Source organism: Myxozyma melibiosi (assembly GCF_037950935.1).
Source record: "Myxozyma melibiosi strain Phaff 52-87 chromosome Unknown BZA70scaffold_9, whole genome shotgun sequence".
In the NCBI taxonomy this organism is placed as follows: domain Eukaryota; kingdom Fungi; phylum Ascomycota; class Lipomycetes; order Lipomycetales; family Lipomycetaceae; genus Myxozyma; species Myxozyma melibiosi.
This window is the reverse complement of record NW_027042923.1, coordinates 398,488-424,848: the sequence shown is the minus strand read 5'-3', so window position 1 is coordinate 424,848 and position 26,361 is coordinate 398,488. Positions and strand designations below refer to the sequence as shown.

The window sequence follows — 26,361 nt, the reverse complement described above, 5'->3', positions numbered from 1 at the left end:
CAGTAGAGATAGCACAAACAAACAAGCAATCATAACACATAAAAACACAAAACAACACTCTATTTACAAAGACCGTAGCTGCACTAATGCCTGGATTGCATCGGCTTCACGGTCAACCGGCACATTCTCCTTGTGTGAGCCAAAGCCGGCGGGGATCTGCCCGGTCGGCAAAGTCTTGGGCTTGACCATCGCCACAGCCGGCACCGACTGCGAGAAGACAGACACCTTCGAGTCGCCAAAGGACGAGACCGAGGTGCGCGATGAAAACATCGAGTCCGACGACACAGACGAGACCGTGTCGCGCTGCATGAGGTGGAAGGCGTTGCCGCGGCGGAGCGACTCCACGCCCGCCGACTGCCAATCCTCTTCGTCGGTGTCGCTCTCTGCGTCGCTGTGGAAGCGCCGGTCGCCGTCGAGATCCATGTCGTCGACGTCCATGTTGTCCATATCGATCTCGTCTTCTTCGCCAAGCACGCTGTCGCGGTCGTCGAATGATGACGAGAACATGAGATCGCCATCGTAGGGACTCAGAATCGTCGTCGTCACCACCGAGCTGCCGCGCCGACGCTGGTCTCGCAGCACGCGCACGCCCGACAATGGAGGCGAGAACGGAAACATATTCGGCGAGACCGGTACGCTGGCGCGGGACGACCCGCCGCTGACGGGCTTCAAGGTGGCGGGCGAGACGCTTCCGGAAACACGGCGTTGTTCAGACGCCTTGCCGTGGCTCGTTGCCGACGGACGTCTGCGCTGCTGCTGCTGCTGCTGCTTGCCGATCCCGTACGAGCTGCCGAAGCTGGAGCTCAGGGCCGAGTCGCGCGGACCGGGCGAGGAGGACGAGAACGCGGAGGCGGATCCACGGCGAACGCGGGGCAGCTGCGGCGCGTCGGGACCCGCATATGCGGAAAGCGCCGCGGACAGAGCAGACTTGGCCATCTAGCAAAGCGTCAGAGTAAAGCCCGGCTTGTAGAGAAGCAAGGGCACGCTGGGAGCGGTGGGGAAGGGGGGGAGGGTGGGTGCAATTGTCTGGGGAAGACAGAGGGGTGGTTGGTGGTGAAGGTGAAGGCAGCCGGGTGGAGACCGACGGAAGCCGACCGACGCGTCGTCGCCTCGTTGGCCTTCGCCGCTTTCGGTTTCTGCGTTGGTTTCCCAATCGGGGCCGCTGACTCTTCTTACGACCCCAACCCTGCGCACACGTGATCAACACACTGGCCCTCTGCGAGAGTTCGTCGCGGGCACGTTTCCTGTTCTCTGAGCGGAATTGAAGTAGACAAAATATAAATAATAAATAACATCGATGTGTACAGCACAGCCCAAGGACGGTGATCTAGAGCGACCATCGACGACCATGTGCCGCCGTATGCGCTCGCTATAGAGCGAGCGGCTATAGCGAGCGGAGCGGCTCGGCATGTAGGACTGGGCATTCCTGCCTTGTTAATGCAAACAGTGTGCGTAAGTGCGTAATATTGCGGCTAGTTTGTATGTACAATTGGAGTGATACTCCCCTAGATTCACCTGTAGATATATACAATGACACTACCATCGCGGCGGAAACATCACTATCGACGGGGCAGCACATGTAGGCGATAGCAATGTGATGGTGATGGTGGTGTTTATGACGATGACGATGACGATGACGAGGCCTCCTCCTCACCAGAGGAGGTTTCTGACGATGGTGATGACGATTGCGATTGCGATGGCGATTGCGACCGCGACCGCGGCCACCACGGCAGCTGCTCCTCCACCTCTTCACCCATTCTCACAGCAGCCTGCACGGTGTAATACGCGTCGTTCGCCGCATTGTGCAAGTTCTTAAACTTGATTCCGAGATCTCTGAGGATATACTCCAGCTTAGCTGGCGCTTTGTCGCCGTATAACTGATTCCAGACATGTTGTGTGTTGATCTGGGGCATGTTCGTCGGTAGTTTGACGCCCATACTGTTCAGCCATTTGATGTCTTGAACCGAGCCGTGCGCGACAAAGACGGCACGGTCGCCTATGTCGGAAAATATATGCTGGAGTTCAGACGCACACCGTTTCATAGGCAGCACTTCTGACTTGCCAAAACTGAAGTCCTCAGAGTGATCCGGCACATACACTTTGTTCTTGTATCTAACATTCTCTTTCGGTCGCAGATGCCGCACCTCCGGTTCCGCTTTCCGCGCATTATCGACTGTAGACAGATCCAGCGTCGCGATCCCGATCTCGGTCACTATCTTGTGATTATACTCATACGCCTCGATGTCGACCCCGACCAACACCTGCGTCCTCTCCCTCATGCACTGCTGTATAATCTGAAGCGACGTTTCGCGCTCCGTCCATTGTTTTGCGAATCTCTCTAACGTCTTGAGCGCCTTTTTTTGTTTCTTTTGTTGCTCCTCTAGAATCGTAATCGAGGCTGTCTGGGTCGCTGTCGCTAAAGCCTTGTTCACTCCCAGCACCTCATCGCTAATTTGATCATTCGTAGCCCCAGGCAATCCCGAATCTCTCCTGTACCTTTCAGCCACCCGCATCAGCAGATTTTCCTCTGCAACAAAGTCCGTCGATTTTTCGAAAAACCGAAAGTCTCTGAGTGCGTGCCTCGGCAGCAGACTAGTTTCCTCAAACCCCGACATCTTCACCCCGCTCTTCTTCCGCACCGCCTTGAGAAACCGGTCAATCTGCCGCTCCTCCACAAAAATCCCCATAGTATTCTGCGAATAACCTTTCATATCTTTATTCGTGATCCCAATCATCAAGTTCCAGCCAAACGATAAAAACAAATCCCGTCGAAAGCACCGCACAGCCAACCGCCGCCGCCGCCAACTGCCCTCACCAGGCAGTTTGCCGACATGGCCCTGCACCGCTGATAAGAACGCAACTCGCTCTCCTTTGGCATGGTGTTTTTTTGTTTTTGCTGCTATTGCTTCAGACATTGCGCATTTCAGTCGTGTCAGGCCGACGACTGTTAGATTTTGAAGATTGAAGTTGGGAGGAAGAAAAATATTCTGAAATTCCACTTATATTCCCCTAACCCCGTTACTTCCCTACTCAGGGGGGGTTTTTACTTTTATAGAGAACTTGTCTACTCTGCGACTATATTATAGAGCGATACCAAATTCATTTCTACGGAGAACTCATCGCCCGCATCAATCCTCATCCGCCTCCCGTCTGAGCGGCGCAAGACTGCCATCAATCCTCCTCGCCACCTCCGCGATCTCCTCCTCGCTCAACTCGCCGGTCTCGCCCGCCGACAGCCGTTTGCGCGCATACTCGAGCCCGCATTCTGCCTCGTCCGGCGCATGCCCGACCGACATGCCGACCTCAATCAGCGTCTCGAGCGACTCCTTGGTGTTTTGCCGCAGATCAGAGTCCCACGAGATCTTGCCCGGCTGGAAGAGGACGACGAGCGTGCTGCCGCCGAATTTGAAGTAGCCGAGTTCGTCGGTGCGCGACACGCGCGCGCCGGCCTGCGCGGTGATTACGGTGCTGCCTACCATCATTGCGCCCACGCAGACAATCATCACGCGACCAAAAGCTTCAGAGTCGATGGGGACCAAGACCCGAACGTTTTCCCCGTAGACATCTAGTCTGTATATCATCTCGTCAGCTACAAAACTCGCGTAAAACTCGCAAAAGGGAAAGGAACATACGCTGACCGGATCGCCATCGGATTGACGGTATAATACGCCCCCTCAATCAACTTTGGCTTCCCAAGCACTCCATCCACAGGCACATGAAACCGGTGATAATCCTGCGGCGCAAGTCTAAAGATCCCTAGCGACCCGCCTATAAAGCTCTTGACCTCGTCCGCGTACGCGTCGCCAAAAAGACGACGGATCGAAAAGTCCTTGCCCTTGATCCAGATCTTGGTGGCTTCTTCTATGCTTTCGAAAACGACCGAGCGGCAGTCTGCCGGCGAGACGGCGATCTTGGGGTTGCTTGCGGCGGCGCAGGGTCGTGATCCGGGTTTTAGCTCGCGGTAGAAAAAGTCATTGAACCTGATAATTAGCAGATAAGTATCCTTCTGTTAAAAAAGCGGTGGAGTGTTGGAAAGGAGAACGCACGATTTAAACTGATCCAGCGGCTTCAGAACGCTTGAAAGATCGAGCTGGTGGAACTGGATGAATGGCTTGATAGCTTTCACCGATCTCGGGTTATCGTATTTCCTGCCTTGCTTGACGCTCATACTCGCCAACATTTTCCGAACTACAGCAAATCCTGTAAGCATTTCTAACAACCGTCAAGTATATAAAGAAAGAAGAAGACATACTCCTCGAACGTTCCATCTCGCGAGCTTTAAGACCCCGGTAGAGCAAACGGATACCAGTGCGCACGTATGGACTCATGCGCTCTTCGGAGATGTAACCTGTAATTCGGTCTTGTACCAGGATGTTTGCGGAGTTTGCGCCCAGTTTGTAGCCTCCATAAGAGATTTTGGATACCACCTAGAAAAGTCTGTGTTAGTCTTCAAGCTGAGAAATCATCATAGAAGTATAAACAATACCTTTCCCACCCATTTGCGCGAGGCTTGCTCGGCAGTGACATGGCTGCTGATCGCGAGGGTATCAACCTGACTCCACCCCTGACTCGCGCACAAAGCGAGATGCGTGACAATATCGACTTCGGCCTTCATATCAAGTCTGGGCTGGTGACAGATCGGACACTCTCTTATCGTCATCACGCGCTCGACCTCACTCTCGTCCTCGTCGATCTCTTCGAGATAGGCTTCCATGTCAAGCGGGAAGGAGGTTTGCGAGACTGCTTTGTCTTCGGCTTTGTCTTCCGATGAGATTGCTTCGAGCTCACGGTCGAGCTCTGCTACTGTGGCTTCTGTAAGGGTATCGTCCCTCTCTTCTGTTTCATCCGGCTGTGCGGTGGCTGCGCGCACTAGGATCGGAATCGCAGATGCCCGCGATGAGCTACCGGTAGTATAGTCCACCATCTCGCGGCACTCTTTCTCAACCTGGCTTTCCAGGAACGCGACAACTTTGTCTATCTCTATATCGTCATCGATCTCCGTCTTTCCATTCTCCAAAAAGAACCGCTCAATAGTCTGCTGGCGCAAAGTAGACCCGATATGCTCTAGCATATTCGACAGCTCGATTCGGGATATATACCCGCTGTCGTCGTCGTCGAATTGCCGGATCAGATAATGCCAGAATTGCTGTCGCAAGGCTTCGTACGGCATGTATTTTGCTCTGATTTCAATCACAGGCTGGTGCTTGCCTTCCCATTTAGTCTTGTTTGCTAGGATTAAAGGGATTTCAAACGTATGCATAGTTTCGTCGTCTGTCGCTGGTGGAGAAGATGAAGACGACGACGTCTCATCCTTTTTGTTCTCCGTCGAGGAATCTTTCTTTCCCACCCGCTTCTTCTTGATAGGCACATGCGCATGCATCGCCGGCTGAAACTCATAAACGCCCGACTCTGGATTCGGCTTCTGCGCGAGCATCAATATCTCCTGCAGCGGGACCTGCGCGCGCGCAACAAAGTCGTTGTTTGAGAGCGCGTCGCGGTCAATGACGGTGATTGTAAACACGTAGTTTTGCTCGCGAGCGATGATTTGGAATAGAAACTTGTCATTGTAGATCGGGTTGAGGTTGTGTCGCTGGACGTCAGTGCGAACGACGGATTTGCCGAGGGAAACGACGACGAAGGGATCCATGTCGAAACCGGTTCGTGTCACTACATAGTCGTCAGTTCCTGCATCGTTTGCAGCTCGTAGGAGTTTGGAGTAACTTACCATTTCGCTCCGGAGGTAGATCCGTAACTTTGACAATCTCAAAGAAAACCACGCCAGCCAGATCAGAATCCCCGCCTCTTTGATAGAGATTCATGAGCTGCCGCTGCTTAAGCCTCTGTCGCCGCTCACGTCTCTTTTCTTGCCGTCGAGACTTCGATCTCGCGCTCTCGTTCTCCGAAACACCGCTTTCATCCTCGTTGTTAGGCGACGCCAGGCCGTCTGATTCGTAATCAGAGATAGACCCTGCCGGCCCGGTTTTGGAGAGCAATGCATTCCATTTCTCGAGGAGGACGTCGTTAGATGCGGTCGGGTCCGTGGTGTCTGCGAGCGCGAGTTTGACAAAGATGGAGCCTTTGACGTATGTTTTGCGGGTTTTGGCGGAGTATAGATCGTACCATCGTGGTCTGCTGGAATGTTAGATAGTGCGGGACGACGGAAACGGATGTGACGGGAACTTGCTTGTTGGTGGGGATATCAGCTACTACTAGCCCATTCTCTTGGCCTCTGCCGAAATGCTCTGGAAGCGAGATATCAAAGCTCCCCAGGTAGTCCTACATTGTATCTCCAGTCAGAATTTGCCGAGCTTTCAGGGGAGGAACAACCAAAATACCTTTTTAAACCGGTCCTTGTCCCAAACGGTCCCCTCGATCAACAGTAATTCCGACACAGCAGGAGACAAGCCGATCGAGAACTCGGCGTTCCATTCTGGATTCAGGGTCTTTGAGATTGCCTGCGTGGTCGCCTTGAAGTCGTCTAATGTGATGACGACGTACTATCGCAGTTACATTGTCAGAACGTCGTGTACGCTAGAATGAATATCAAAAAGTAAAGGTGATTGGGGAACGTACTGGATCACTTGTTCCGCCTCGATCAAGCGCGGCGAGATCCTTGGCCTATAACGGGATCATGGACGGGCAATTAGCAAACCTTTCTCGACTAACCTGAAAATTAAAGCGAGAGTATTCAGATCCGTACCTTTATAATGTATATCTTGAGAATCAGCGAGGATTCACTCGGTGGTCTAGGTGACGACGATCTGCTTCCGGCCGGCGAGGCATTTCGAGATCCGTTGCGCGATCGTAAACCTCGGCCTAGGAGATTATGTGCCATCGTAACATACACCCGTGTTTATCCTTCGAGCAGGTAGAAAGAGGAATTGTACTCCGGAATAATAATGCAATATGCTCCACGGTTTGTTGTCTAGAGAGAAATAACAAAGAGACTCGATGTTTGGGAGAAGTAGATCTTTGACAGCCGCTTCGACGGCTCTTGATCTGCGTCACCGCTCTCTTCTGACAGCTGTGGGTGGAAAGGAACGCAGTCTGCGGCTCATGCAGTTATCAGCCAAATGGGGAAATAGTACGCTGCGCTGGTTTTTCTCGTGTTTTATTATCCAGTGAATTGGAGTTGAGTTATAAACAGGATGATTTACAGTAGCAGTTTGAATGGGATTTTGTTTATATATTTGGAGAGTTGTTTTACAGTATAAGCATGTGTGTGAGACCATAAAGTCTCCGGTCTTCAATTACCGCTCGGAAAATGACATATTTAAGCCCTCACCCGTCTCTTCTCCGAGCTTCTATTTTTGCAACGGACTTCAGCTACTTCCTTCATCAATTAATCCGTATCTAAACTGTATGTTACAGCGCTTTTTATTGACCAATCGCGCGAGAGAAACTAATGGTTACGGAAATTGGTCGTACATAATAAGGTTCACACCGCTGCAGTTGAACAGCGCGCATCGATCAATTAAAAAATCGCGGCTTCTTGTTCAGTCGGGATTTACACAATGTTACGACAACGCAATTCGACCACACACGGCTTGTGCGGCAGATTAGGGCAGGCTAGTGAGTCCGAGCTAGTCCGGTAGCAACGATAAACAAGAAGCGGGCGTTTGTGGGGTATGCAGCCGGGCTAAATTGGCCAACAGAGCAGCTAGATTTAGCGTTGGAACTGGGGTCTTAGTTTTGACGCAGACGCATGAGCGAGAGGCGGCGAGAAGCAATGAAATGATTTCATTTTACAGAGTGAATAATGATTGAGTTTTTGCATATGTCTTTGCTGAAGGTGGCAGGGAGCGGAGTGTAGGAAAGGTGCTTGAGGCGGTGGACTGGTTATCTGCATTTACATGCTCAATGTACAATCCTCGGGCACGACCCCACGCTCCAGGTACGCTTTCGAAAATCCCGTTCGTATGATCAGATATCCGCCGAACGATCTAGATGCTGCTTCACCTTCTCGATCGCGTCTAATTCTTCTGATTGTTCTCCAAGACAATGTACCGAACCATCTTGCAACCGCGTACACGCTTGCTGAAATAATAAATATAAAAACACGATCGAAGGATCGAAAGATGCATGCAGGTCTTAGATTATTAAGCATTCCATGTACGAGCAAATTAGAACGCAGACTTGTAGCCCAGCGGCATAGATGGCCGGATACTTGGCTTGAGGAGTGTTTTACCTGCTGCGATTTGGTGAGTTGAATGCGGCATATGGAAACGGACAGAAGATCAGGCGGTGGATCTGAGGACGTCTGATCTGAACAAGATCGAGGTTCTTGATAAATGAGCACTGGTATGTAGTCAGTCTAAACCGAGCTAGGGCAATGTCCCCCAGCGAAGGTCTCGGAAATCTGCATCCAGTCATAACGGCTAGAGCAGGACGGTAAGGTGCAGTATACGGCTGGCCTGATTTGTAGAGCAGAGGTGAATTGCAAAGGAGAGGGCAGGTATGGCAGACCTATGGAGCAAGCGAGAATCAGATTTCGCATACTTGCTCAAAGGCCAGATCTGCGCAGTTAGCAGACTAAAGGTAAGCAAAGCAGACGAGAAGAGAGACAAGTCGGGCACTTGAACTGACATGCGAGCTCGGATGACGACGGTTGGTAGCATAGAAAGCGACCAGAGAAGAAGAGAGAAAGATAGATATACAATGGGCAGGAGGGGAGCAGAAACTACGCGAAACTCAGTACAGGCTTAGAGAAAGACGAGGAACTACGTTAGGCAGGGAAAAAAATTTGATGGCTCCGGGCCGGGAGGGCCATGGTGATGTGCGGCTTGCAAGGGCAGTGGAAGTCCCAATTGAGCCCACCTGGCGAGTAGTTTGCCAGTCTAGATACGGAGTGAGGCAGGGCTACGGGATAGGAAAGAAGAAAGGCACGGTAAACAGGCAGCAGAAGAGACCGCGGTCAGGGCAGGCTCGAGAGGCGACTAGTCAGACCGCAGAGTTAAGCTGGGCTGTCGGCAAGCGAGAGACTTTTTGGTCGACGAGCGTAACCAACCTAAGTGTCAGTCAGGGGCGGGATGGCAGCCGCTGGGCGAAAATTTTTATTTTCTGTGTTTATTTTCGTTGAAACCCTTACATTGGCGCCGGTTTGGCGCCGGTTCGAGTGAGTCTCCGAAGGCGCGCGCACTACGAGGGCCGTGTCTGCATGGCCGCAGTGCTGGTCGGTACCAAATTTGCTTTTTCCTGGGTGCAATTTTTTTTCTCTTTGATTAACCTTTTCGCTCGCTCAGCGCCGTAGTAAATCATAAAAAATTTCTTCAAACTGTAATTTAACTCGTCCTTGTTCGCTTCAGATCCCCGCAAAAGGCTTTACGGGTGACGACAACGACGAAAAAAAAAAAACACGAAAAAAATACCACACTGTTGCAGCAGAAGAAAAAAGAAAAGAGGCAGGCTGTGTACTCATGATATCTCTGTCTGTCTATTGAACCAACTCTGTACGGGGCGTAGGAACTCTGATAACACCTCTTGCTCGTGCCTGCGGGATCTTTGATATCACTAGATACCGCGCCCGTCCCTACTACATCCCATCCCGGTGACTCTGTCCCGGTTCAGAGATAACAAACACGAGTTTCTTGCCTATCTTCTTATCTAGCGCTCCAAATCTTGGAATGACAGCGTCGGCACTGTCATATGACCCTCGTGCTTATCACAGCAGCTGTCGATGACGGAATAGATATCGTCAACATGGGAGTGACGTAATTAGCTACATCATCGCGATGGACCTCCACTGATTCAAAAATAGCAGTCTGTGTGGTTTATGTCGATTGATGTGTTTTATATAGCATTTACATATTATATATCTCGTAGATCAATCAATTGATCCAACTCATCAGAGATCGGTGCACTGATTCAATCGCAGGAGCAGATCGGCTGATCCAAGAAGCAGACGCGCACTGAGACTGCAAGTGAGTGCAATGCGGTGAGATAGAGCAGATCCTCGGGCAGGGAGCAGAGACTGTGCATCACATGCATGCCAATGTCTTCGATTGGATGTAGATAAGTGTCTGATGAGGGGAAATCCTGGTCAGAGAGATAACCAGATAGCGCGAAGTCCCGAAATCGGAAGAGCGAGCATCTCGTGACGAGGTAAGATATGCAGAGGGCTGGTTGCAGATATCATAAACAAGAGAAGAGATAACGAGTCGGAATAGTAGTCTAGGCTGATATCATAGAGATAGGGAATTGCAGGGGAGCGAGCATGTGATGCTGGGCTATCTAAAGTCGCTACGCGTCGTACATGTCAACAAACACTACACGTAAAGCGACGGTACACCTACGCAACCAGCCAGCCGAGGCGAGAACCGTACCCCCCCTCGGGTTTCAATTTAGCCAGAGATAAGAGGCTCTGACAATTCGCATCAGGCATGTCGACAGAAGAGACAAGAAAAAAATTTTCGTCGAAGGGAGAGGAATCTGGCATGCTGGTGAAAGAAATTTTTTTTCCTTCGTTTCGCGCATTTGCGGAGATCTCGATCAGGCACGCGTGCGCCGCGTGTTGTGAGAGCGCAGTGTTTACAAAATTTTTTCGTTCGTTCTGCCGCTAACGGAAAATAAGAGAAAAAAGGGAAACGGAAAAAGAAAAGAACCAGCGGCTGAGTTTAATCGTCCGAGCGCTGGCAAAGCAGCCGGCAGCAGGCAGCGGGCGGCCAGGCGGCGCAGGCATTGGTTTGGGTTGGGTTGGGTTGATGATGATACGGGTTCAGCAATTTAAAATAAGCGAACACATAGGCACGGCGGGTACACAGGGGCCACCGCCAGCTATCCAATCCAATCTGCGCCGCAAGTGCATTTTTTTCTTTCGATTATGTTGCTTCTTGCTGCTGCTGGTGCTGATGTGAATTGGGCGGCTGCCTCATTGCGGATTGCAACCGGTAGATAGTGTTGATCGGCCTTGCTTCTGCTGCTGCGGCCGCCGCTGCAGATTGAGACGATCATCCAAGATACGGACTACAGATTGGACGAGATTGAACACGCAGGCTGCTAGAGTGCATCAGAACAAATCAAGAGAACCGGCAGCAAAGCAAGAAGGCAAACCGGAGAAGAAATCAAGTAGAGCCGTATGGCTTTGGACCAGTCATATTCTGAAGAAAGCAGATGACCCAATTGATCCGTCTTGATGGAGGACAAACCAACAGAGCAGCTCAATCCTGCAGCCGATATCTCTCAACTCCCATTTCCTCTTCCGATTGGGGGCTGCCGACGATGTAGCGGCTGGGAGCAAAGGACAGACCTTGTTTGGGCAGGCTCCAGGGCGGCTGTGTTGCGGTGCGGCATGGCCAGTTCAAACCGCAACGAGAAAAAATTTATTTGTGCACAAGCGAAACTAATCGAGGCTCTTAGCGAGCCTGGGGTTAGACTGCTCTTCGCTGCTCTACGGCTCTACGAGCTGGGGATTTGTTTGGCTCAGCAGCTGATGAGACCGAGTAGAGAAGAGGAAAAGACAAACATACATTTGATCAACAGGTCGACCTTATCTTGTGTCAAAAAACCAGGCAAGGGATTCGATGTCGTCACATGGTGATACTGCCCCCTGTCTGCGTCGGTTTGACCAAATTCACCATTTCAGCACCTCGTCAAAGTGAAGAGCCAGACAGGGTTAGAAATCAGTCAAACCACCCGAGCTTCGCATCAGCACGAGCCTTTTTTTCTTCCGATTTTTCCTTTGCTCCCATTCAGGGCCAGCCGTTGCCAGCCGTTGGCAGATACGATGGCCGTACTTTTTTCTGTCTGCTCTTCTGCTCGCTGTTTGTTTATTTTTTTTGTGTTTTTCGGGCGCAAAGTCAATACGACAGTAGCTCCAATATGCGAGCAATCTATCCCCGATATTACTGCTATACATCTCGGTATTTATCAACTACAGCTATATAACGATTAATTATCGCAAATGAATCATATACTATAGCTTGTGCAACTACACAGTACCCGCTTATTTTGATCTTTTGTTTAAACAAACTTCCCTCTGTCCGGCCTCGCAAAACGCTAAGCAGTCAGAGCAAGTACGTCGGGCATGTAAAAAAAACCAGAAGATCAGCCGCTCGGTTAAGGAAGAGAGAAAATTCTTCTCTCAAATTCCTCTCGCTGCCGTCTTTCGACTAGCGTAAGCGCGAAACTCAAAACATGCCGGTGAGACGAACCCTACAGTGGAAGCACGCGAAGAAAAAATGAAGAAAAGAGAAAACAGAGGATGGATTATGATCAATTGGAGTGGATGAGTTGTAATTGAGATCAATTGCGTTATAATCCATATGATTCATCAAATGCTTCGCAGAATCTCTTCTTGTTTACTTGTTCAGATCTCTGCGTGACGTAATAGGACAACGTCTCGATTTTTTCTCGGATTTGACTTTTTCCAACCTTCCACGGCCAAGATTAGTTTTAATTGTCAACCATCACCACAGGGGAAATAATCTTACTGCGTAGATCATTGCTCTAGCTAGCTTAATGCCAGCGGAAGATCGTTCTTTGTGGATGTCTGGTAGCAGTTAGAATATGCGAAGAAGGGCATTGAATCGAGCTGCGAGTGCTGGAAGTGACAAAGTCGTATGCCGACGAGGTTAGCCCGAAGAGGTCGCATCAGCAGAAACAGATAATAAAATAACAATCACAAAAACAACAACACGAGAAATACAAAAGGTATCTCATTTCATGATGCATGAGTTTGACCACCTCATTAAAGAACAACGCAGCTCATCTATGCCGCCATTTTCCACATGCTTGATGTTTGTGGCATCGCAGTGCTCGAATTAGCCTAGCGAGCTTAAAAATTTTTTTTGATCCTTCCGTTACGCGCTCTCATCTACCAAAAACTAAAAAAAACTGTTGCTGCGGCTGCACCGAGCCACGCCTAAACTGTTCTCTCGCTGCTCAGAACGCGAGAGCTTCACCCCCCTTCCATGGCATCACCAATCTTTCTCTGTCTTTGCCTGGATCTCGGGGGCGGACGATGGTCGTGCAGCCAGAATCAGAAATAGAACGTGGCTTCTGCCGCTTCTTTCCACCCTTCCCTGATCAGACTCTCCTCCCTACCAGACAAACACAGAAAACCCTGCTTATATAATCCCCTTCAGTTGCAAAATTTTTTCATTTTTCATTTTTCCTTCCATTTTTGCGCTCGCTCATCGGTTCCATACTCTTGCGAGCGAGCAAAATTTTCGGTTCTTCTTTATAAAGTAGCAGGGTATAAACAAGGTTTCGCCTAATCACACCTGAACCCGACCTGGATTTCGAAACCGGACCGCGGTTAGACTGGGCAGGCAGGCACGCATACGGATTAGAGTTTAGAGGTTACTTTTTCCTTTCACGCGTTTTTTTTTTCTTCGCAGTCTCTGCGGCCTCTGCATCTTTGCTTTTTCTTCCGCTCCGAGTTGGGTTTCTCGTGCCTTAAACGTAAACGAAAAAGTTTTTTAAACTTCCTGATCTTGCTCGATTTAAAACAATGCTCATTGCTTTTTCTTTTTCTTCTTTTTTTTCGTCAAGCCTGCCGCTGAAGAGCCTTTTCTTTTTTTTGCTCTCCCAAAACACGTCGGTCGATTTTTTTCACTCAACCTCAGTGTTGCGATACCACCTACACACCTGACCCCAACCTGGTCTAGCCCGACATCGCATGCAGTCTGTGACCGTCTTCTATCTTGCTTGCTCTTCCTTTTCGCCGAAATGTGACACATCGCGTTGGTTTCAAACCGCAATTGATATCTCTTATCTCGCGGTGGAAGATAGAGATAGTCAATTAGCGAACTTGCCCGTCGCGTATCAATGTCAACAAACATTCTCCCAGCACGCGTCGTCATATGATCAGTCCCCACTACACCCTTTTACACCTTCATATAAGCGCTTACTGACTAATGAGATAGATGAAATATGAAAATGCATGCTATTTACTACTTAATTGTCCGAGATTGACCAAACGATCTCGATTTACCTGCAGGCTTCTCGACCGGATCATGTCTGCTGATCCGCTCTGTACTGTTCTACACTGCTTCCATTGGAAAGTGCTAGCATGCCTGACAGATAACAAAACGATAGATAAGACAAAAAATAGAAGACCAAATCTAGATAGATGGAAGCGCCGGTATGTCAGATGATCAACGGTGCCGAGATAGAGACACGAAGGTGGCCGGTGATACCACATCTGCAAGTCGTTATCAGCAAGTTCCCATGTGGAGCCAATGTGACCGTAGCAAACGAAGTACACAGGTCAAAGGACTATGTGCAATTGATGCATGAACCGGGCTAGCTGTATACCAACTCATGTGCTACGAACGGTTCTCTCAAGAACGGTGACCGGTCATGCCGGCGACGCGAAGAAATTTGCGCTCCGGCTTCCCCACTTTGTCGCTTCTCCAACCTCCCGCTCCCCTGATCCCGCGTTCCCCAGACCTCGAAATTCAAATCAAAGAACTCAATTGCTATCTCTGACCATCGACTCTGACTTTTACGAAACCAGATTCCTTGATTTCGTGACTCGCTCGCCGGCACAGCTCTACGCGCTCGCTCTCATGTCGTCATCCCCCCGCCGCTCTTCACATGTTGTTCCTCCCAGCAAAGATTTTCCGAGCCGCGCGAAAAAAATAAAAAAACAAAAAAAAAAAAAAAAAGAAAAGGTTTTTTAAGATGACGCTCGCACTCCGAGATGGCGCGCTAACAGCACTTAGCGTGGAAAACTTTTATTTTATTTCGCAGTGACGACGGGCTAAACCCTAAAAGTTTTTCACTCTTTGCTCTTCTCCATGACGCAGTGACGCAGTGACGCATCTCTAGTCTGCTAGTTTTTTTTTTTTCACGTCGAGAAGAGTATCTATAAAGATAGCAGGCAGAGCTATCGAGCACTGCGTTATCTTGGAAAGTCAATGAGCAGTCTGCAGAGGCTCTGGATCAGCAGCGCGGATGGGTGTAGCCCCCATTGCCTATTTGATGCCGCAGCAGAACAGCCGAGAACTCTACAGTCTTTATTTTAACCGCAAGATTAATTACAACTATCTTGGGGCAAGACCGACAAAACCCTAGCACGCTGGCATCCATTCGCCCTGGCAGCGCCCTGGGCGGCGACAGGAGTTAATCCGCAGAGTCCATGTTCTGTCAGGGCTAATGGAGTCAATAATAGAGAGGAACGACAACATTTGCTCGATGACGCCTACGCCTGAGCGCGCACGTCCGGCGCTAGCCACTCTAGGCCGCCTGGGCCGGGCGGGCAGATGCGAAGGCTCTTTGCGGTACCGACCAGGCAGGCGGCACAGGCTGCCTGCCGCCTGCCTGCCTTTCGCGCCGCTTCGCTTTGACCTCCTGCACGCCGCATAGGATTTTTTTATGTCCGGCCTGGGGCCTCCACGCTTGACCACTCCACATCTCGTCTCCCATCTTCGTCATGTATGCGCCATGCAGCCTCTGCTGTGATGATCACTTTCAGATATCTACATCGTTTTGTGATATGTGCATGATGTGCTTTGGTAGTCTGCTCTGGCAGTGGTTCGGACACCCGTGCTTCTACGCGAGCCGTCGCTTCTAGCCCAAGTACGTCATCTCGATCTTTATTTTATCTCCCCAACTTCCGCAACACCACCCGCGCTCCAATACACCAGAGCCGTTTGAGGCACGAGTAAAACAGAAAACAGGTCTGAGAATAGTAGATCAACGCCGTACGCACCCGCTTTTACAGCCTTCTGTGCATAGAACTTTCGAAGGTGAAAAAAAATTCTCGATGGTTTCTTTTCTCTCGATGCTAGAAACGAGATTGAGAAAATAAACACGGGAAATTGGATACGTCACGTTATCTGTCGGGTACCGACCTGCCAAATATGTGACCCGAATTTGCAGCGTTGGGCAAAATAAGAGAGAGGATATATTGGCCATTGATTAAGACAATGACCATAGCTAAGCACTGTATATTAACTAGGACGATTCGAAGCATTCACTATTCTGTTATCCGAATAACTAGCTGGAGTCCGATTGCTTAGTTCTGCAAGTTCTGCATATCCGCTGCGCTGCTATTCGTGGGCTAAGCCTCCTGTGCTGTAGTGCGAGATTCACATGCACCTCCCAAAATAGATTTACGAGCAACAGCGCCTTCTCGTTCGGCAATCCGCGATGATGTAGCAAGAATCGACATGCGTGCAGACAAAAGAACGACCGCTAAAAGAAACAAGGCGCAGCTGAAGAGAGTTTGTGCCTGCTTTCTCCATGTCCATGCTATCGTCGTCTGCTTCGCTTTTGCAAGGCACAGGGAACAAGGTCGTGGGAATAAGCTTCTCGTCTATTTACAGGCACCCTCTCCTGCCTTGTCGGGCAGCCAGTAAGCACGCTCTGGCTCTCTGCTTCTTGCCACAGATTGGATATCTATAGCTCTATTGTAATCCGATATAGCTTAATATGACATCATTGGCTGCCTTGCGCGGCACCAACTCGAGGTCATATGGCAGCAGGCAGGTCCATTCGGTCAGGTCCAACCGCTCTACGTCATGTTTTGCCGATGAGGACCAAGTTCCAGCTTTCGTTCTGCAGTTTGGTAATAACAGGAGTTCCTGAAGATAATCGGCCATCTCTCGTGCGCAGAAAAAGCCAGGGTCTGCCGAGCGCTGTGCGTGTGCGTCTAGATCCACGCTGGTGATGGCTTGCATTGCATCTCGAACAAGGGTGGTGACAGCCAGATTTGCGGACTTTTGCGCTCTCACAGATGTAGAAGCACAGCGGTAGATAGTACATGCAGTAGCGATATTGGAGATGCCCGCAAAGCGTAAGCCCAAAAAAATACGACACCGCTCTTCTGGAATTCCTCCGTCTTTTGGCTACGTGTAGCGCAATCGTGTTCGGCTGCCTGATCATTTGAGAGGGGCTGTGCGCGGTAACTCCCTGATAACGAGAGCGTGCCACCTTCTCGCAGGTCCGCAGTGTCTCGTTTTGTCGACGGTTTGGACCTGGCCTTGTGCTCCTGCTTGTCTCTCGCCTCCTCATCCTCGCTTCGAGCAGCCCTCGCTTGCCTCGCTTTTGTCCGTCGATGTCTAACACCAACCACCCCGCGTCTCGTGCTCCCAGACTTTGTCTGTTTCCCCTCTCTCGGTTCCTGCGCACGGCATCACTCTCCCACGGACCCTCTTCGCCTCCGCGATGACGAGATGGGGTCCCAACAAAGGATGCAAAATTTTTTACTGAACCGGCTCTGGCAAGACGAAGGAGAATGCAGAGAGGCAAGGCAGCAGCAGCAGCAACAGCAGTAGTCACCGGCCTAGAGACCGTTATCCCACGGAGGTCTGCCAGGGCCTGTCACCTCCCCTTGCTGCCCTTCTAGAAGCGGGCCGCTACGAACCTGGCAACCGGAATTGGAACCTGAACCACGGGCTGCATACTCGTCGTCAAGCGGGCTGCTCCGTTGCGGGTACGTTCGGGACTGACGTACCGGCAGCACGCTAGTGACGTGCGTGCATTAGCGTCGCGGGGCAGTAACTGGTTTAGTCTGCAGTTCAGGTTCGGTTCGACTACGGTCCCCGAGCGTCCAAGTCTCGCGAGCTCACGACGCAGCTGCGCTGAGGATATAACTCACTCCCATACCCCGCCCATCCACCTCCCGTTCCTGCTCGCTCTCCATCCCTCATGGCTTCCGACATGCGCATTCAGAGCGGAGTCCACCAATGAACCCCCATCCCCCCCACCCACATCCGTCTGCGTTCAAGTCTGCCTCCCTCTCCGGTCCCTCGCCTGCTTACGAAGTCACCTCGACCCCCTCAGAACCGCGCCGTGCAACCCTGCCCTCCTTCGACACCATGTCCGTCCTCGCCGCGGCCCCCATGCTCACCCCCCTCCACGCCGCCCCCTCGTGGGACAAGCGCCCGTCTGATCCCGCCGCTTGGGCCTCGACCTCTGTCCGCGGCCTGTCGCCCTACACGGCCTCCGTCCTGCCGCCAATTCATGCAGACGACCCGCCCGACGACCGTCACCGCCTGCCCTCCCTGCTGCACAACCACATCGGCCAGCCCGCCTTGATCTCTCCCCACGACCAGCAGCAGCAGTCCCAGGCCCATCCACAGTACCACCCCCAGCCCCCGCTGCAACCCCAGCCCGCGCGCGACAAGCCCCAGCAGCCGCAGCCTCAGCAGCAGCACCAACAGCAGCAGCACCAACAGCAGCGCGACCAGGCCCCTGTCTTTCCCCAGTCCGCCGCAGCCGCCGCGCTTCCTGTCGCGCTCGCTGACGCGCCATCTCCCCACACTCACCAGTCCCATTCCGAGGCCGTCGCCCACGCCATGGCCGTCACCTCCTACCGCAGGGGCATCGAGCGCATCCAGGAAAACTCTTCCCACATCTACCACTTCGTTGCCAGCAACATGCCCACCGCCGCTGCGGCTGCTGGCCAGTCCTTCGATGCCGCGTCCTCACCCACCATCGGCGCGTCTGGCTACCCGCCTGGCTCGTCCCTGCCGATGATTGAAGACATCCTCAAGCGTGCCCAGGAAAACGTCCGCTTCCTTCAGGCATGGAGGGACGCTGCCGTTGCCGAGGAGCTTCAACGCCGGGCAGCTGTCGCCGCCGCGACCGCCGCTGCCTCTGCCGCCTCCGTTGTCGACAAACCACCACTTTTGCACGCGCCCGCAGCAGATTCCTCGTCCGTCGCTGCTGCCGCCATCGGCCCCGCCGGATACTCAGTCATGCCCGCGACCGCGACACTCGCCTACCCCGTCGCGGCCTCGTCCTCGTCCGCGTCATCTCCCGATGGTGGTAACGGCCTCAACACAATGAGTACGTCTGCTGCGCAGCCTGCCGCGGGCTCGTTGTCGTCGTCAAAGTCCGGGGCGACGGGGAAGAAGAGGATCCGTGGATCGCAGCCGAGCCGGTGCCGTCAGTGTGGAATATCTGAGACGCCTGAGTGGAGGCGCGGTCCTGATGGTGTGAGGACGCTTTGCAATGCCTGTGGATTGCGTGAGTTTATCTTTTTTTGTCATTTATTATCTATCCATTTACAGAATACTAACAAACATTTACAGATCATGCCAAACTGGTCAAGAAACGCAACATGATGGCTGCCTCGAGCAACGGCAGCAAGAGCTCACACACAAACGGCAGCAACAGCAACACAGCCGCCGGCGTCGACAACACGCGCAAGCTCTCGCCACGATCGGGCTCGGCATCTCGTGCACACGTGTCGGGAAGCTCATCGGCTGCCGTCTCGAGTGGCTCGTCGCCGGCGGAGGATACGATCAACAAACCTCTCGGAGTTGTGCCTTACTACACTTATGGATACCAGGCGGTGGCAGGAACCGCGAGCCGTCAACCGCCCGCGCCGCAGATGATCCAACAGGTACCTCAAATGTATCCTCCCTACCCCGGCGCGCAACTGACTGCCCATCCCGAGCAGCACTATGACTACCGATCTCAGCGCTCGTCGTTTGAGCCGCCGCGACCGGTGCCGCAGGATCTGTACAACAGCAACAACAACATCAACGGCAGCCACAGCAGCAGCAGTAGCAGCAGTAGCAGCACTACGACGGTAGCGACGACGACAACGACGACAACGGCGGCATCCCCCTCAGCCAACATCGCCAGCGGCAGCAGCAAGACTAACGGTAACGACGCGAATGACAGCAGCAACAGCAACGGGGACAACAACAATCACGACAAGTCTGCTGCCGAGTCGAAAGAGAGCTCAGATCACTGAGCGGTCTTGAATATTAGCGCTGTCCTCTGACGATTTGCTTTTACTAGCTTCTTCTTTCTGTTGAGGTTTCTTATTTCCCGGATATATATTATATATAGGTGCTCGACCTTTTTATTGTTCTGCAGTATATTAATATTTGTATAATGTTATATATTACCATTCTCGATAGCTTTTTTATTTGGTATTTTCTGTTTTATTGGTTTGTTCTAGCGTTTCTGCTTTCTGTTTAATACTCACTAATGTCGTTCTTTCTGTTAACCTTCCTAGTGAAATTAATGTGTTGTGACTTGCTTTCTTACCTTATATATTTTTATTATCACGCCGGGTTGTTCTGTTTGCAAGAGCGTGTTTGTACGTATGTATGTATGTATGCGTGTGGGTGTATCTGTCTGTGTGTGTGCGGGGTGTGTGTGTGCTTTCACAAGCTACTAATCTGCTCATTACATATTATCCTCTCGCAATCCTTTGGATTTAATTTCGTTTTTCATTTTGTATATATCTGCATATCTATCAGTCTTCAGTCTTTTCTTAGGTCCCTGCTATTTGGCTGTTTCCTTCGTGTTTGACGCTGTCCCGCTCGGGTTCTCCGAGCTTCTAATCTTTCTAAAGGGAATATATCTATACATGCATGTGCGGTTTGCTTTTCTGTTGTCTGGATCGTAATGCCTATATGTTTTCTTTATCTGTTTATTGCGTACTGTGCAAGTTTTTCTTTTCTTTTGTGGGTGTTGCGTGTATGTCTGCGTCTGTGTCTTGATTATAGTTCAGAAAGGGTATCGGCAAACAGTCGGGAATGGAAAGCAGAGAGAAGCATCGATTCATCTCACTTGCCGCGGAGAAGGTCTCGGAGTCCTGGTCAGTTTTTAGTTTGCATTTCTCTTGGGGTGTTTTCGGTTTGCTTTACTACGCTTTTCGCTTGCACACAATATTATAATACGTGTCTCTACATCTTCCTGCACTATTTTAAAGTAAAGAACAGATGTCTTACACGCCCTTCCAAGTGCGATCAGAAGAAACTCGAAGTTGGTGTCTGGGGCGGCGGGTATGGGCAAAGCCGTACACTAGTTTGGTCACACACGCTACTGCAAGTTCCCTTTTTCTTTTTTCGCGAGATAGTGCCGAGACCGGACGACGAATCCTTGTTTGCCCTTTTTTTCTTCTTTACTTTTTCCTTTTTCTTCCTTTTTGTATGTTTGCTCAAGAGAGTGAGAGGATACATGATCAATTGCTGCGACTTATGGGAGAAGCTGTGACTAATTGTCTATTGACAGAGTTTACATACGGCGTTTTCGTTCACCGCTCACTTCTTAATTGGCGAGACGGCGCTCAAGAACCAACCCCTTCTTAGGCACGCTTATGATTCAGACTAAGTCGAGGCGAGAAAGGGACACCTAGCCGAAAACGAACAAATGAAGGAATTAGGACGGGCAAAAGGCGAGAGGCAGAACGAGCGCATGCAGGGCTTGGTCAGCAGAATAGATCAAAAACACAGGTTGAGGGCGGGCGGAGCAAGCGGCGCGCTAAACCCTCATTTTGAGATTACTGTTTGGACTAAAGCTGAATAGCGAGAGGCGCGGCGGAAAGTCGGTCCCAACGCCTACCCGCGCGCGATTACCTCGTGAGGGTAAGCGAGGGGAATCTGCATCCGTTACTGCCTGTTCAGCTATTCACCTCTTCTGCGCTCTTTTGTTCTGTTCTGGAAACGTGGCTAGTTTGTAACAAGGGCGTGTGCGCACCGGTGTCTGGCCGTTGAAGGGGAAGGGGGGGAAATAGAAGATAAGAACGTGGCAGCAGGGATGCCGAAAGCTTTATTGTGAGACAGCCGGGACTTGTGTTTTTTAGCAACGCGGTTTCTGTAAATTTCATACACAAGAGACACAGCATGTGCGCGCTCTCTCCATCTAGCATTCATCTTCCCTCCCGTATCATTCATCTCGTCTCTACCGTTTTCAATCGCCTTCGTCCTCTCAATCCCGGGCACCGGCCGTACAGGCTCGGCGGGGCGCAAGCCGGCCTCGATTAAAGAGGAAAGGGTGATATGGCCAATTAAAGTTCTCGCTTCCAAGGACACACGCCCTTCGCTTAATGAACATTTTTTCGTTTGTGAGAAATTGCGGTTTGCGCGGTTCGGCGTCGTGCAGAAGAGTGTCTATTTTTTCTCTTTTCTTACTCTTTTTTTCTGGGTAGGAGTTGTAGTAGACAGCTAGGATATGAGGGTAGGAGTATGGCTTGCTCACTTCTAGGAGGGGCAGCATGAAAGCCGTAAACGGGAAAGAAAAAGGCGAATAAGTTGAAGAGAGGGTAAGTGCCGGAGCGGGGTGCGAGGAGGTCCCGGGCAGTTTTAATACCCGAAGGTGAGAGGGCGAAGGAAGGCACAGAGAGTGACAAACTTGGCGGCAATGGGTAGAGCTCTAGGCTATTGTGTGTATGTTGAGAGGTGGAGAAGAGAGAGGCTGTATTGATGCATTGCTCGCGGGTGTCGGCGGTATGCCTACTTTGTTACTCTAAAAATTGTACTTCCTCGGTACAAACCAAGCTAGAAAACAAGCAAGAAACAAAGGAATGACAAGAGATCAAGAAAACAAGCAACTAGAGACGCTCAGCACATTCGACCAAGACCGAACACAACGCAATGTTCGTTGCATCCTCAACCCCGCAATAGATCTCTGAAACCAGATACATAAGATTCCCAACATCACACTAAAAGCAAGCCAACATGGCATCTGATCTTTCTCTCTATTAGAGATGACTGACCTTGCTGTATCCAAACGATCTCAGTTTGCGCAATTGGATGAATATGGGCGGCTGAAAAGCCTCTCTTCCGCCCGCCCCCCTTCGCTTCTCTTCCGGCTGGCTGGGTACTTGCAACGACGAGCTGAAAGCGCGTGTGTTTGTATTGACTGGCCAGCCAACTGTAAACAGCATTCTCTTTTCTGGCTTTATGTTGTTGCTGCCGGCTTGGCGGTTGGATCGAGATGTTTTGTTTCGCGTGCTTTCGAACTACGAGATTAGTGGTTGCGCGCTCCAAGAGCCAGACATTTTTGTGAATCCACTACCGAAGCCATTCATTTATAATCAAACGCCGTACAATAAACACTGTTTTACACGATTAAAGGCACAAGAAAAATTCAAAATAAACAATGGAACCGTTACAACAAGCAAATCAGAATTTACAGAATGTAATAATCAGCGCCGCCATTTTTTCCAGAAACTTTACGTCGTCCTCAGTAAACCCGTCGAGCACAAGACAGTCCACGTCCAAGACGCCATGCACGCCACCTTCCCGATCAACAAGCGGTACAACAACTTCGCTCTTCGTCTCGCCGTCGCAGGCAATATGTCCCGGATATTTTTCAACATCAGGCACGACCTGCGTTTCTCTGGTCGCCGCGGCGGTGCCGCAGACCCCACTTCCAATGACAATGGACTGGCACGCCACTTTACCCATAAACGGGCCGAGCAGGAGCTTTGATTTCGGTTCATCGGGCGAGCAGATGTAGAAGCCGGCCCAGTTGACCTTCATCTCAAGCGCTTCGAACGCGTACCACATGAGCGACGCCGCATTGGCGAGGTTCGACGGCCAGAAATTTGTGTCTGAAAACAGGGCCTCTGCGGCGTCGAGCGCGGTGCTGTAGATATCTGATTTTGTCGCGGACGCACTGAAGGTTGCTGCATCCGCGTGGTGCGCGGAGCCAGAGTGTGAATCGGCGTCGGAGGTGGTCATCACAAGCGAGCGTGGGAGGAAAATCAAAGCGAAAGGACGGAAAAGATCGATCTGGGGAGTGTGATGAAGCCTGTGAGCGAGCGATACCGACAGATCCTGTGCTTTAGCGATGGAATGAGTGAGGAGACAAAGAAAGGATTGAACCAGGGTAGCAGCCAACAAGAAAGAGAATCAGCAGCAAATCACCAAAGCAGTCAACAGTCAGCTCACTCTTGCTCTCTTCTTCTTCTTCTTCTTCTTCTTCTTCTTCTTCTTCTTCTTCTTCTTCTTCTTCTTCTTCTTCTACTTCTACTTCTCCTTCTTCTTCTTTCCTTCCTTTTTCTTTCCTGCTTTTTAGCTTTCGGTGTGCAGTGCTGCAGCAGCCAAACGGAGAGAAAGAGAAATAATTCACGACTCCTTGCAAACTTATTTATTTCTCACTGTTAGTTAAAGTTTAAGACAAAACGCAAAATGTCTGGGTTCCATGCGTGCAGAGAACTTTTACGCCGGTTGGATGGGATCACCGGTATTGAGCCTGGGAAAATATGTTGTGTTTGTGTGTCCTATTTTGCCAGAGAGGAGAGAGGGGGGGTACGTGGTCTGCTTTGAAGTGGGATGGGAGCAGTGGAGACCTTAGACAAAACTCCCATCAACGCCATCTTTCATTAACTGCTGGGAAGCAGCAGCCGCGCTTACAGGACAGACACACACAGAGTGACAATACACACAGATCGATCCGAAGATCTGATCCGCCGTTTATTGAATGTGGCGGCTGAGCTGTACGCTCTGTGCAGCCAGGCTAGTTTGCAGAGCAACGAAGCCAAAGGACGGGACGAGATGCATGGTCGGGAGGTGGCCTGCTTAGGCAAAGACTTGGGACGGATAGAGAATAGTGATTGCCGCTGAGATAGGTTTAGTCTATGATACCCGTGAATCTGCTAAATGGTGAATATGATCGCCTAATGCAATGCAAATTTATCTAGTTGAATGCATAGGATCTTGAGATTAGTGGGAATGCGTCCACAAAGCGATCCAAATGATCTAATAGCAAACTAGTATTTGAAAACAAGACTAGTAAATACCAGCCAACACAGCCAATAGTGGAGAAATGAATCGCCATCGCGGGTGCTCTCCACTGCTCATCAACCAAGACAGCCTTAACTCCCTTAAACCCACAAATGGGAGCAGACGGCGCTCATTAGCAGACTACACCAGCGATGAGATGAGTGTTCAATCGCAAAGGAAGACAGACCGCTCAAGAAAGTCACTTCTACAACTTCTTGCACATCTTTAGATCCCTCTTGATTACCTCGGCATCATTTTTTTGGTTTGCTTTCTTCCACCCAGTTCTCAAGCTCGACCTTTTTTTTCTTGCATTTCTGTGCATTCGGCAAATGCAATGCATAGGCTCTGCGAGTTCTTAGCTGCATCCTGCCATAATCATATTAAAACTCACAATGGGAAAAAAGCAGCCGGTTCGATGGCTATAAAAGCAATCAGTATTGATCGAGAGAGAGATACAGTCTACGAGCAGTATCGCCTGGCCAAGCAAGGAGCAACAGCAGAAGCAACAGCAAAAGCAAAGGCAAATTTAGAAGGCGCCGTGGGTATCTGGCAGACAAGGCGGGGCGGCCCTTGCGTTCTTACTTGCAGCTCTTTTGTCATTTCTTCTCACCCTGCATCATCGCACAGTTTCTTCTTTCACATGTGATACTTTTTACCTGCTTAAGCCTTCTCGCCCCTGCTCTTTCGCTCTCCCTCTTTTGGTCCGTCTTTTGTTTCCTTCTTATGTCCGCCATCTTTAGGCGGTTTTCTTACCAAAAATCGGCCGCTGGTTGGTCTCGCGCTTTTGCTCAAGGTGAGCTCAGATTTGGAGACTGCGGTTCTGGTTCGGAAGGGTAGATCGTGGCATGTGCTTAGTGATGTAGATATCGCAGACTAGTCTACTAAACTTGTAGCTCACAAAGGTCATCGGCTGTTGAGATATCAAGAGAAGTCATTTCTTGCGATCAAACAATATTAACCATCCATCTTTCCCTGCCACAGCCCCGGGAGATAGAAGAGAGATAAAGAGAGAGGAAGGGCAACGACTACCATCCCACAAAACCTGTATACTTACATAGAACTCAAAGCCTATTCAAAAATCATCACTTAAGCTGAATTGAACCGGATCTTGACGCGAACTGCTGGAAGCGCAAGTGAACAAAAGGAAATCAAACTGCAAACTGGTCGGGCTTTTTTTGTCTTTCCACATGCACCGGGTATACCCAAAAATGTAGTAGTTGGTCGAAAACGGCGCCACTGGACGGCATCATGACCTTTTCTACGGGTCGCGCGCACTACGATGAGGCTTTTCCTCTAGCTGTTTATCCACACGCACCATCATGGTGACAGCGATGATGATGATGTTTGAGCAAATAAACAGGCGCACTCTCTGAATGACTGGATTGTAAGGGCGATTGAAATAATGAAGCGGAGCGTCCCTATTCTGGAAGTGAGGGGAGGTACACCTTGCACCGGAAACGGGGTTGTCGCTTACCTTACCGCTTTGCGCCCAAGACAGCAGACAAACGAGCTCGCCTCCGAATCCAGCAGTGCAGCAACCACTCCATATGATCTATCGCATGCAGTCCCGATATCACTCTCCTTCTTGTTTAACCCGGTACCAAACCACTTTGCAAGTAATATGAAGAGCGAGTTTAAAATGAACAGGCAAAGAATGAATTAAGGCTCGCGAGGGCAGCCGAGGCGGGTGAGACAATACCCGCTACCTCTAATTAAATTGCAGCTGTCATCCCAAACTAGCGGCCGTGACCGGCGCTGCAGAGGTGAGCAAGGGTCTGCCGCAATGTCCGATGATAGGACAGAATGACAGGAACGACTGGCCGATCGATGACGGATAGAAAATGAGAAGACTCGCCGAACGCAGTGAACGGATTCGAACAGCGAATCATGAAGTAGAGAAGCACAGTCTGCGAGATTTTGGAGCTAGTGCCTAACTCGC

At 50.7% G+C, this 26,361-nt stretch overlaps 6 protein-coding genes across 6 annotated transcripts; 1 reads left to right on the top strand and 5 right to left on the bottom strand.

The window, feature by feature from the left end:
- Window positions 1–63: 63 nt before the first annotated feature.
- Window positions 64–936, bottom strand: BZA70DRAFT_290663 (uncharacterized protein; the record flags this gene model as incomplete). The annotated part of the gene is made up of 1 exon (XM_064914231.1): window positions 64–936. The coding sequence occupies one exon, from the start codon at window positions 934–936 to the stop codon at window positions 64–66; it is 873 nt and encodes a 290-aa protein (XP_064767148.1).
- A 677-nt stretch (window positions 937–1,613) lies between these two features.
- BZA70DRAFT_240092 (uncharacterized protein) lies at window positions 1,614–2,513 on the bottom strand (the record flags this gene model as incomplete). Its single annotated transcript, XM_064910494.1, has 1 exon — window positions 1,614–2,513. One exon carries the CDS (start codon window positions 2,511–2,513, stop codon window positions 1,614–1,616), a length of 900 nt encoding a protein of 299 aa, XP_064767147.1.
- A 483-nt stretch (window positions 2,514–2,996) lies between these two features.
- Window positions 2,997–7,177, bottom strand: BZA70DRAFT_281499 (phosphatidylserine decarboxylase-like protein). The gene is made up of 10 exons (XM_064913129.1): window positions 6,701–7,177; window positions 6,574–6,618; window positions 6,336–6,497; window positions 6,185–6,276; window positions 5,726–6,129; window positions 4,487–5,667; window positions 4,253–4,427; window positions 4,047–4,188; window positions 3,633–3,980; window positions 2,997–3,570 (listed from the first exon to the last, which is right to left on the bottom strand). The coding sequence occupies exons 1-10, from the start codon at window positions 6,833–6,835 to the stop codon at window positions 3,129–3,131; spliced, it is 3,126 nt and encodes a 1,041-aa protein (XP_064767146.1). The 5' UTR covers window positions 6,836–7,177; the 3' UTR covers window positions 2,997–3,128.
- A 9,207-nt stretch (window positions 7,178–16,384) lies between these two features.
- Window positions 16,385–17,296, bottom strand: BZA70DRAFT_201212 (uncharacterized protein). Its single transcript, XM_064910128.1, has one exon. The coding sequence runs from the start codon at window positions 16,957–16,959 to the stop codon at window positions 16,465–16,467; it is 495 nt and encodes a 164-aa protein (XP_064767145.1). The 5' UTR covers window positions 16,960–17,296; the 3' UTR covers window positions 16,385–16,464.
- Window positions 17,297–19,985, top strand: BZA70DRAFT_201222 (uncharacterized protein). Its single transcript, XM_064910129.1, has 2 exons — window positions 17,297–18,918; window positions 18,984–19,985. Exons 1-2 carry the CDS (start codon window positions 17,634–17,636, stop codon window positions 19,652–19,654), a joined length of 1,956 nt encoding a protein of 651 aa, XP_064767144.1. The 5' UTR covers window positions 17,297–17,633; the 3' UTR covers window positions 19,655–19,985.
- A 2,369-nt stretch (window positions 19,986–22,354) lies between these two features.
- On the bottom strand, window positions 22,355–23,668 carry BZA70DRAFT_281487 (GAF domain-like protein). Its single transcript, XM_064913128.1, has one exon. It carries the CDS (start codon window positions 23,376–23,378, stop codon window positions 22,818–22,820), a length of 561 nt encoding a protein of 186 aa, XP_064767143.1. The 5' UTR covers window positions 23,379–23,668; the 3' UTR covers window positions 22,355–22,817.
- Window positions 23,669–26,361: the final 2,693 nt, after the last annotated feature.

Excerpts from the sequence above, each read along its gene's own strand:
- BZA70DRAFT_281499 (XM_064913129.1), bottom strand. The coding sequence starts at position 6,835 with ATGGCACATAATCTCCTAGGCCGAGGTTTACGATCGCGCAACGGATCT. Across the intron at positions 6,130-6,184 it reads GCTGATATCCCCACCAACAA|ACCACGATGGTACGATCTAT; the intron begins GCAAGTTCCCGT and ends ACATTCCAGCAG. Across the intron at positions 5,668-5,725 it reads TCTACCTCCGGAGCGAAATG|TGACACGAACCGGTTTCGAC; the intron begins GTAAGTTACTCC and ends ACGACTATGTAG.
- BZA70DRAFT_201212 (XM_064910128.1), bottom strand. The coding sequence starts at position 16,959 with ATGAGGAGGCGAGAGACAAGCAGGAGCACAAGGCCAGGTCCAAACCGT.
- BZA70DRAFT_201222 (XM_064910129.1), top strand. The coding sequence starts at position 17,634 with ATGAACCCCCATCCCCCCCACCCACATCCGTCTGCGTTCAAGTCTGCC. Across the intron at positions 18,919-18,983 it reads TTGCAATGCCTGTGGATTGC|ATCATGCCAAACTGGTCAAG; the intron begins GTGAGTTTATCT and ends AAACATTTACAG.
- BZA70DRAFT_281487 (XM_064913128.1), bottom strand. The coding sequence starts at position 23,378 with ATGACCACCTCCGACGCCGATTCACACTCTGGCTCCGCGCACCACGCG.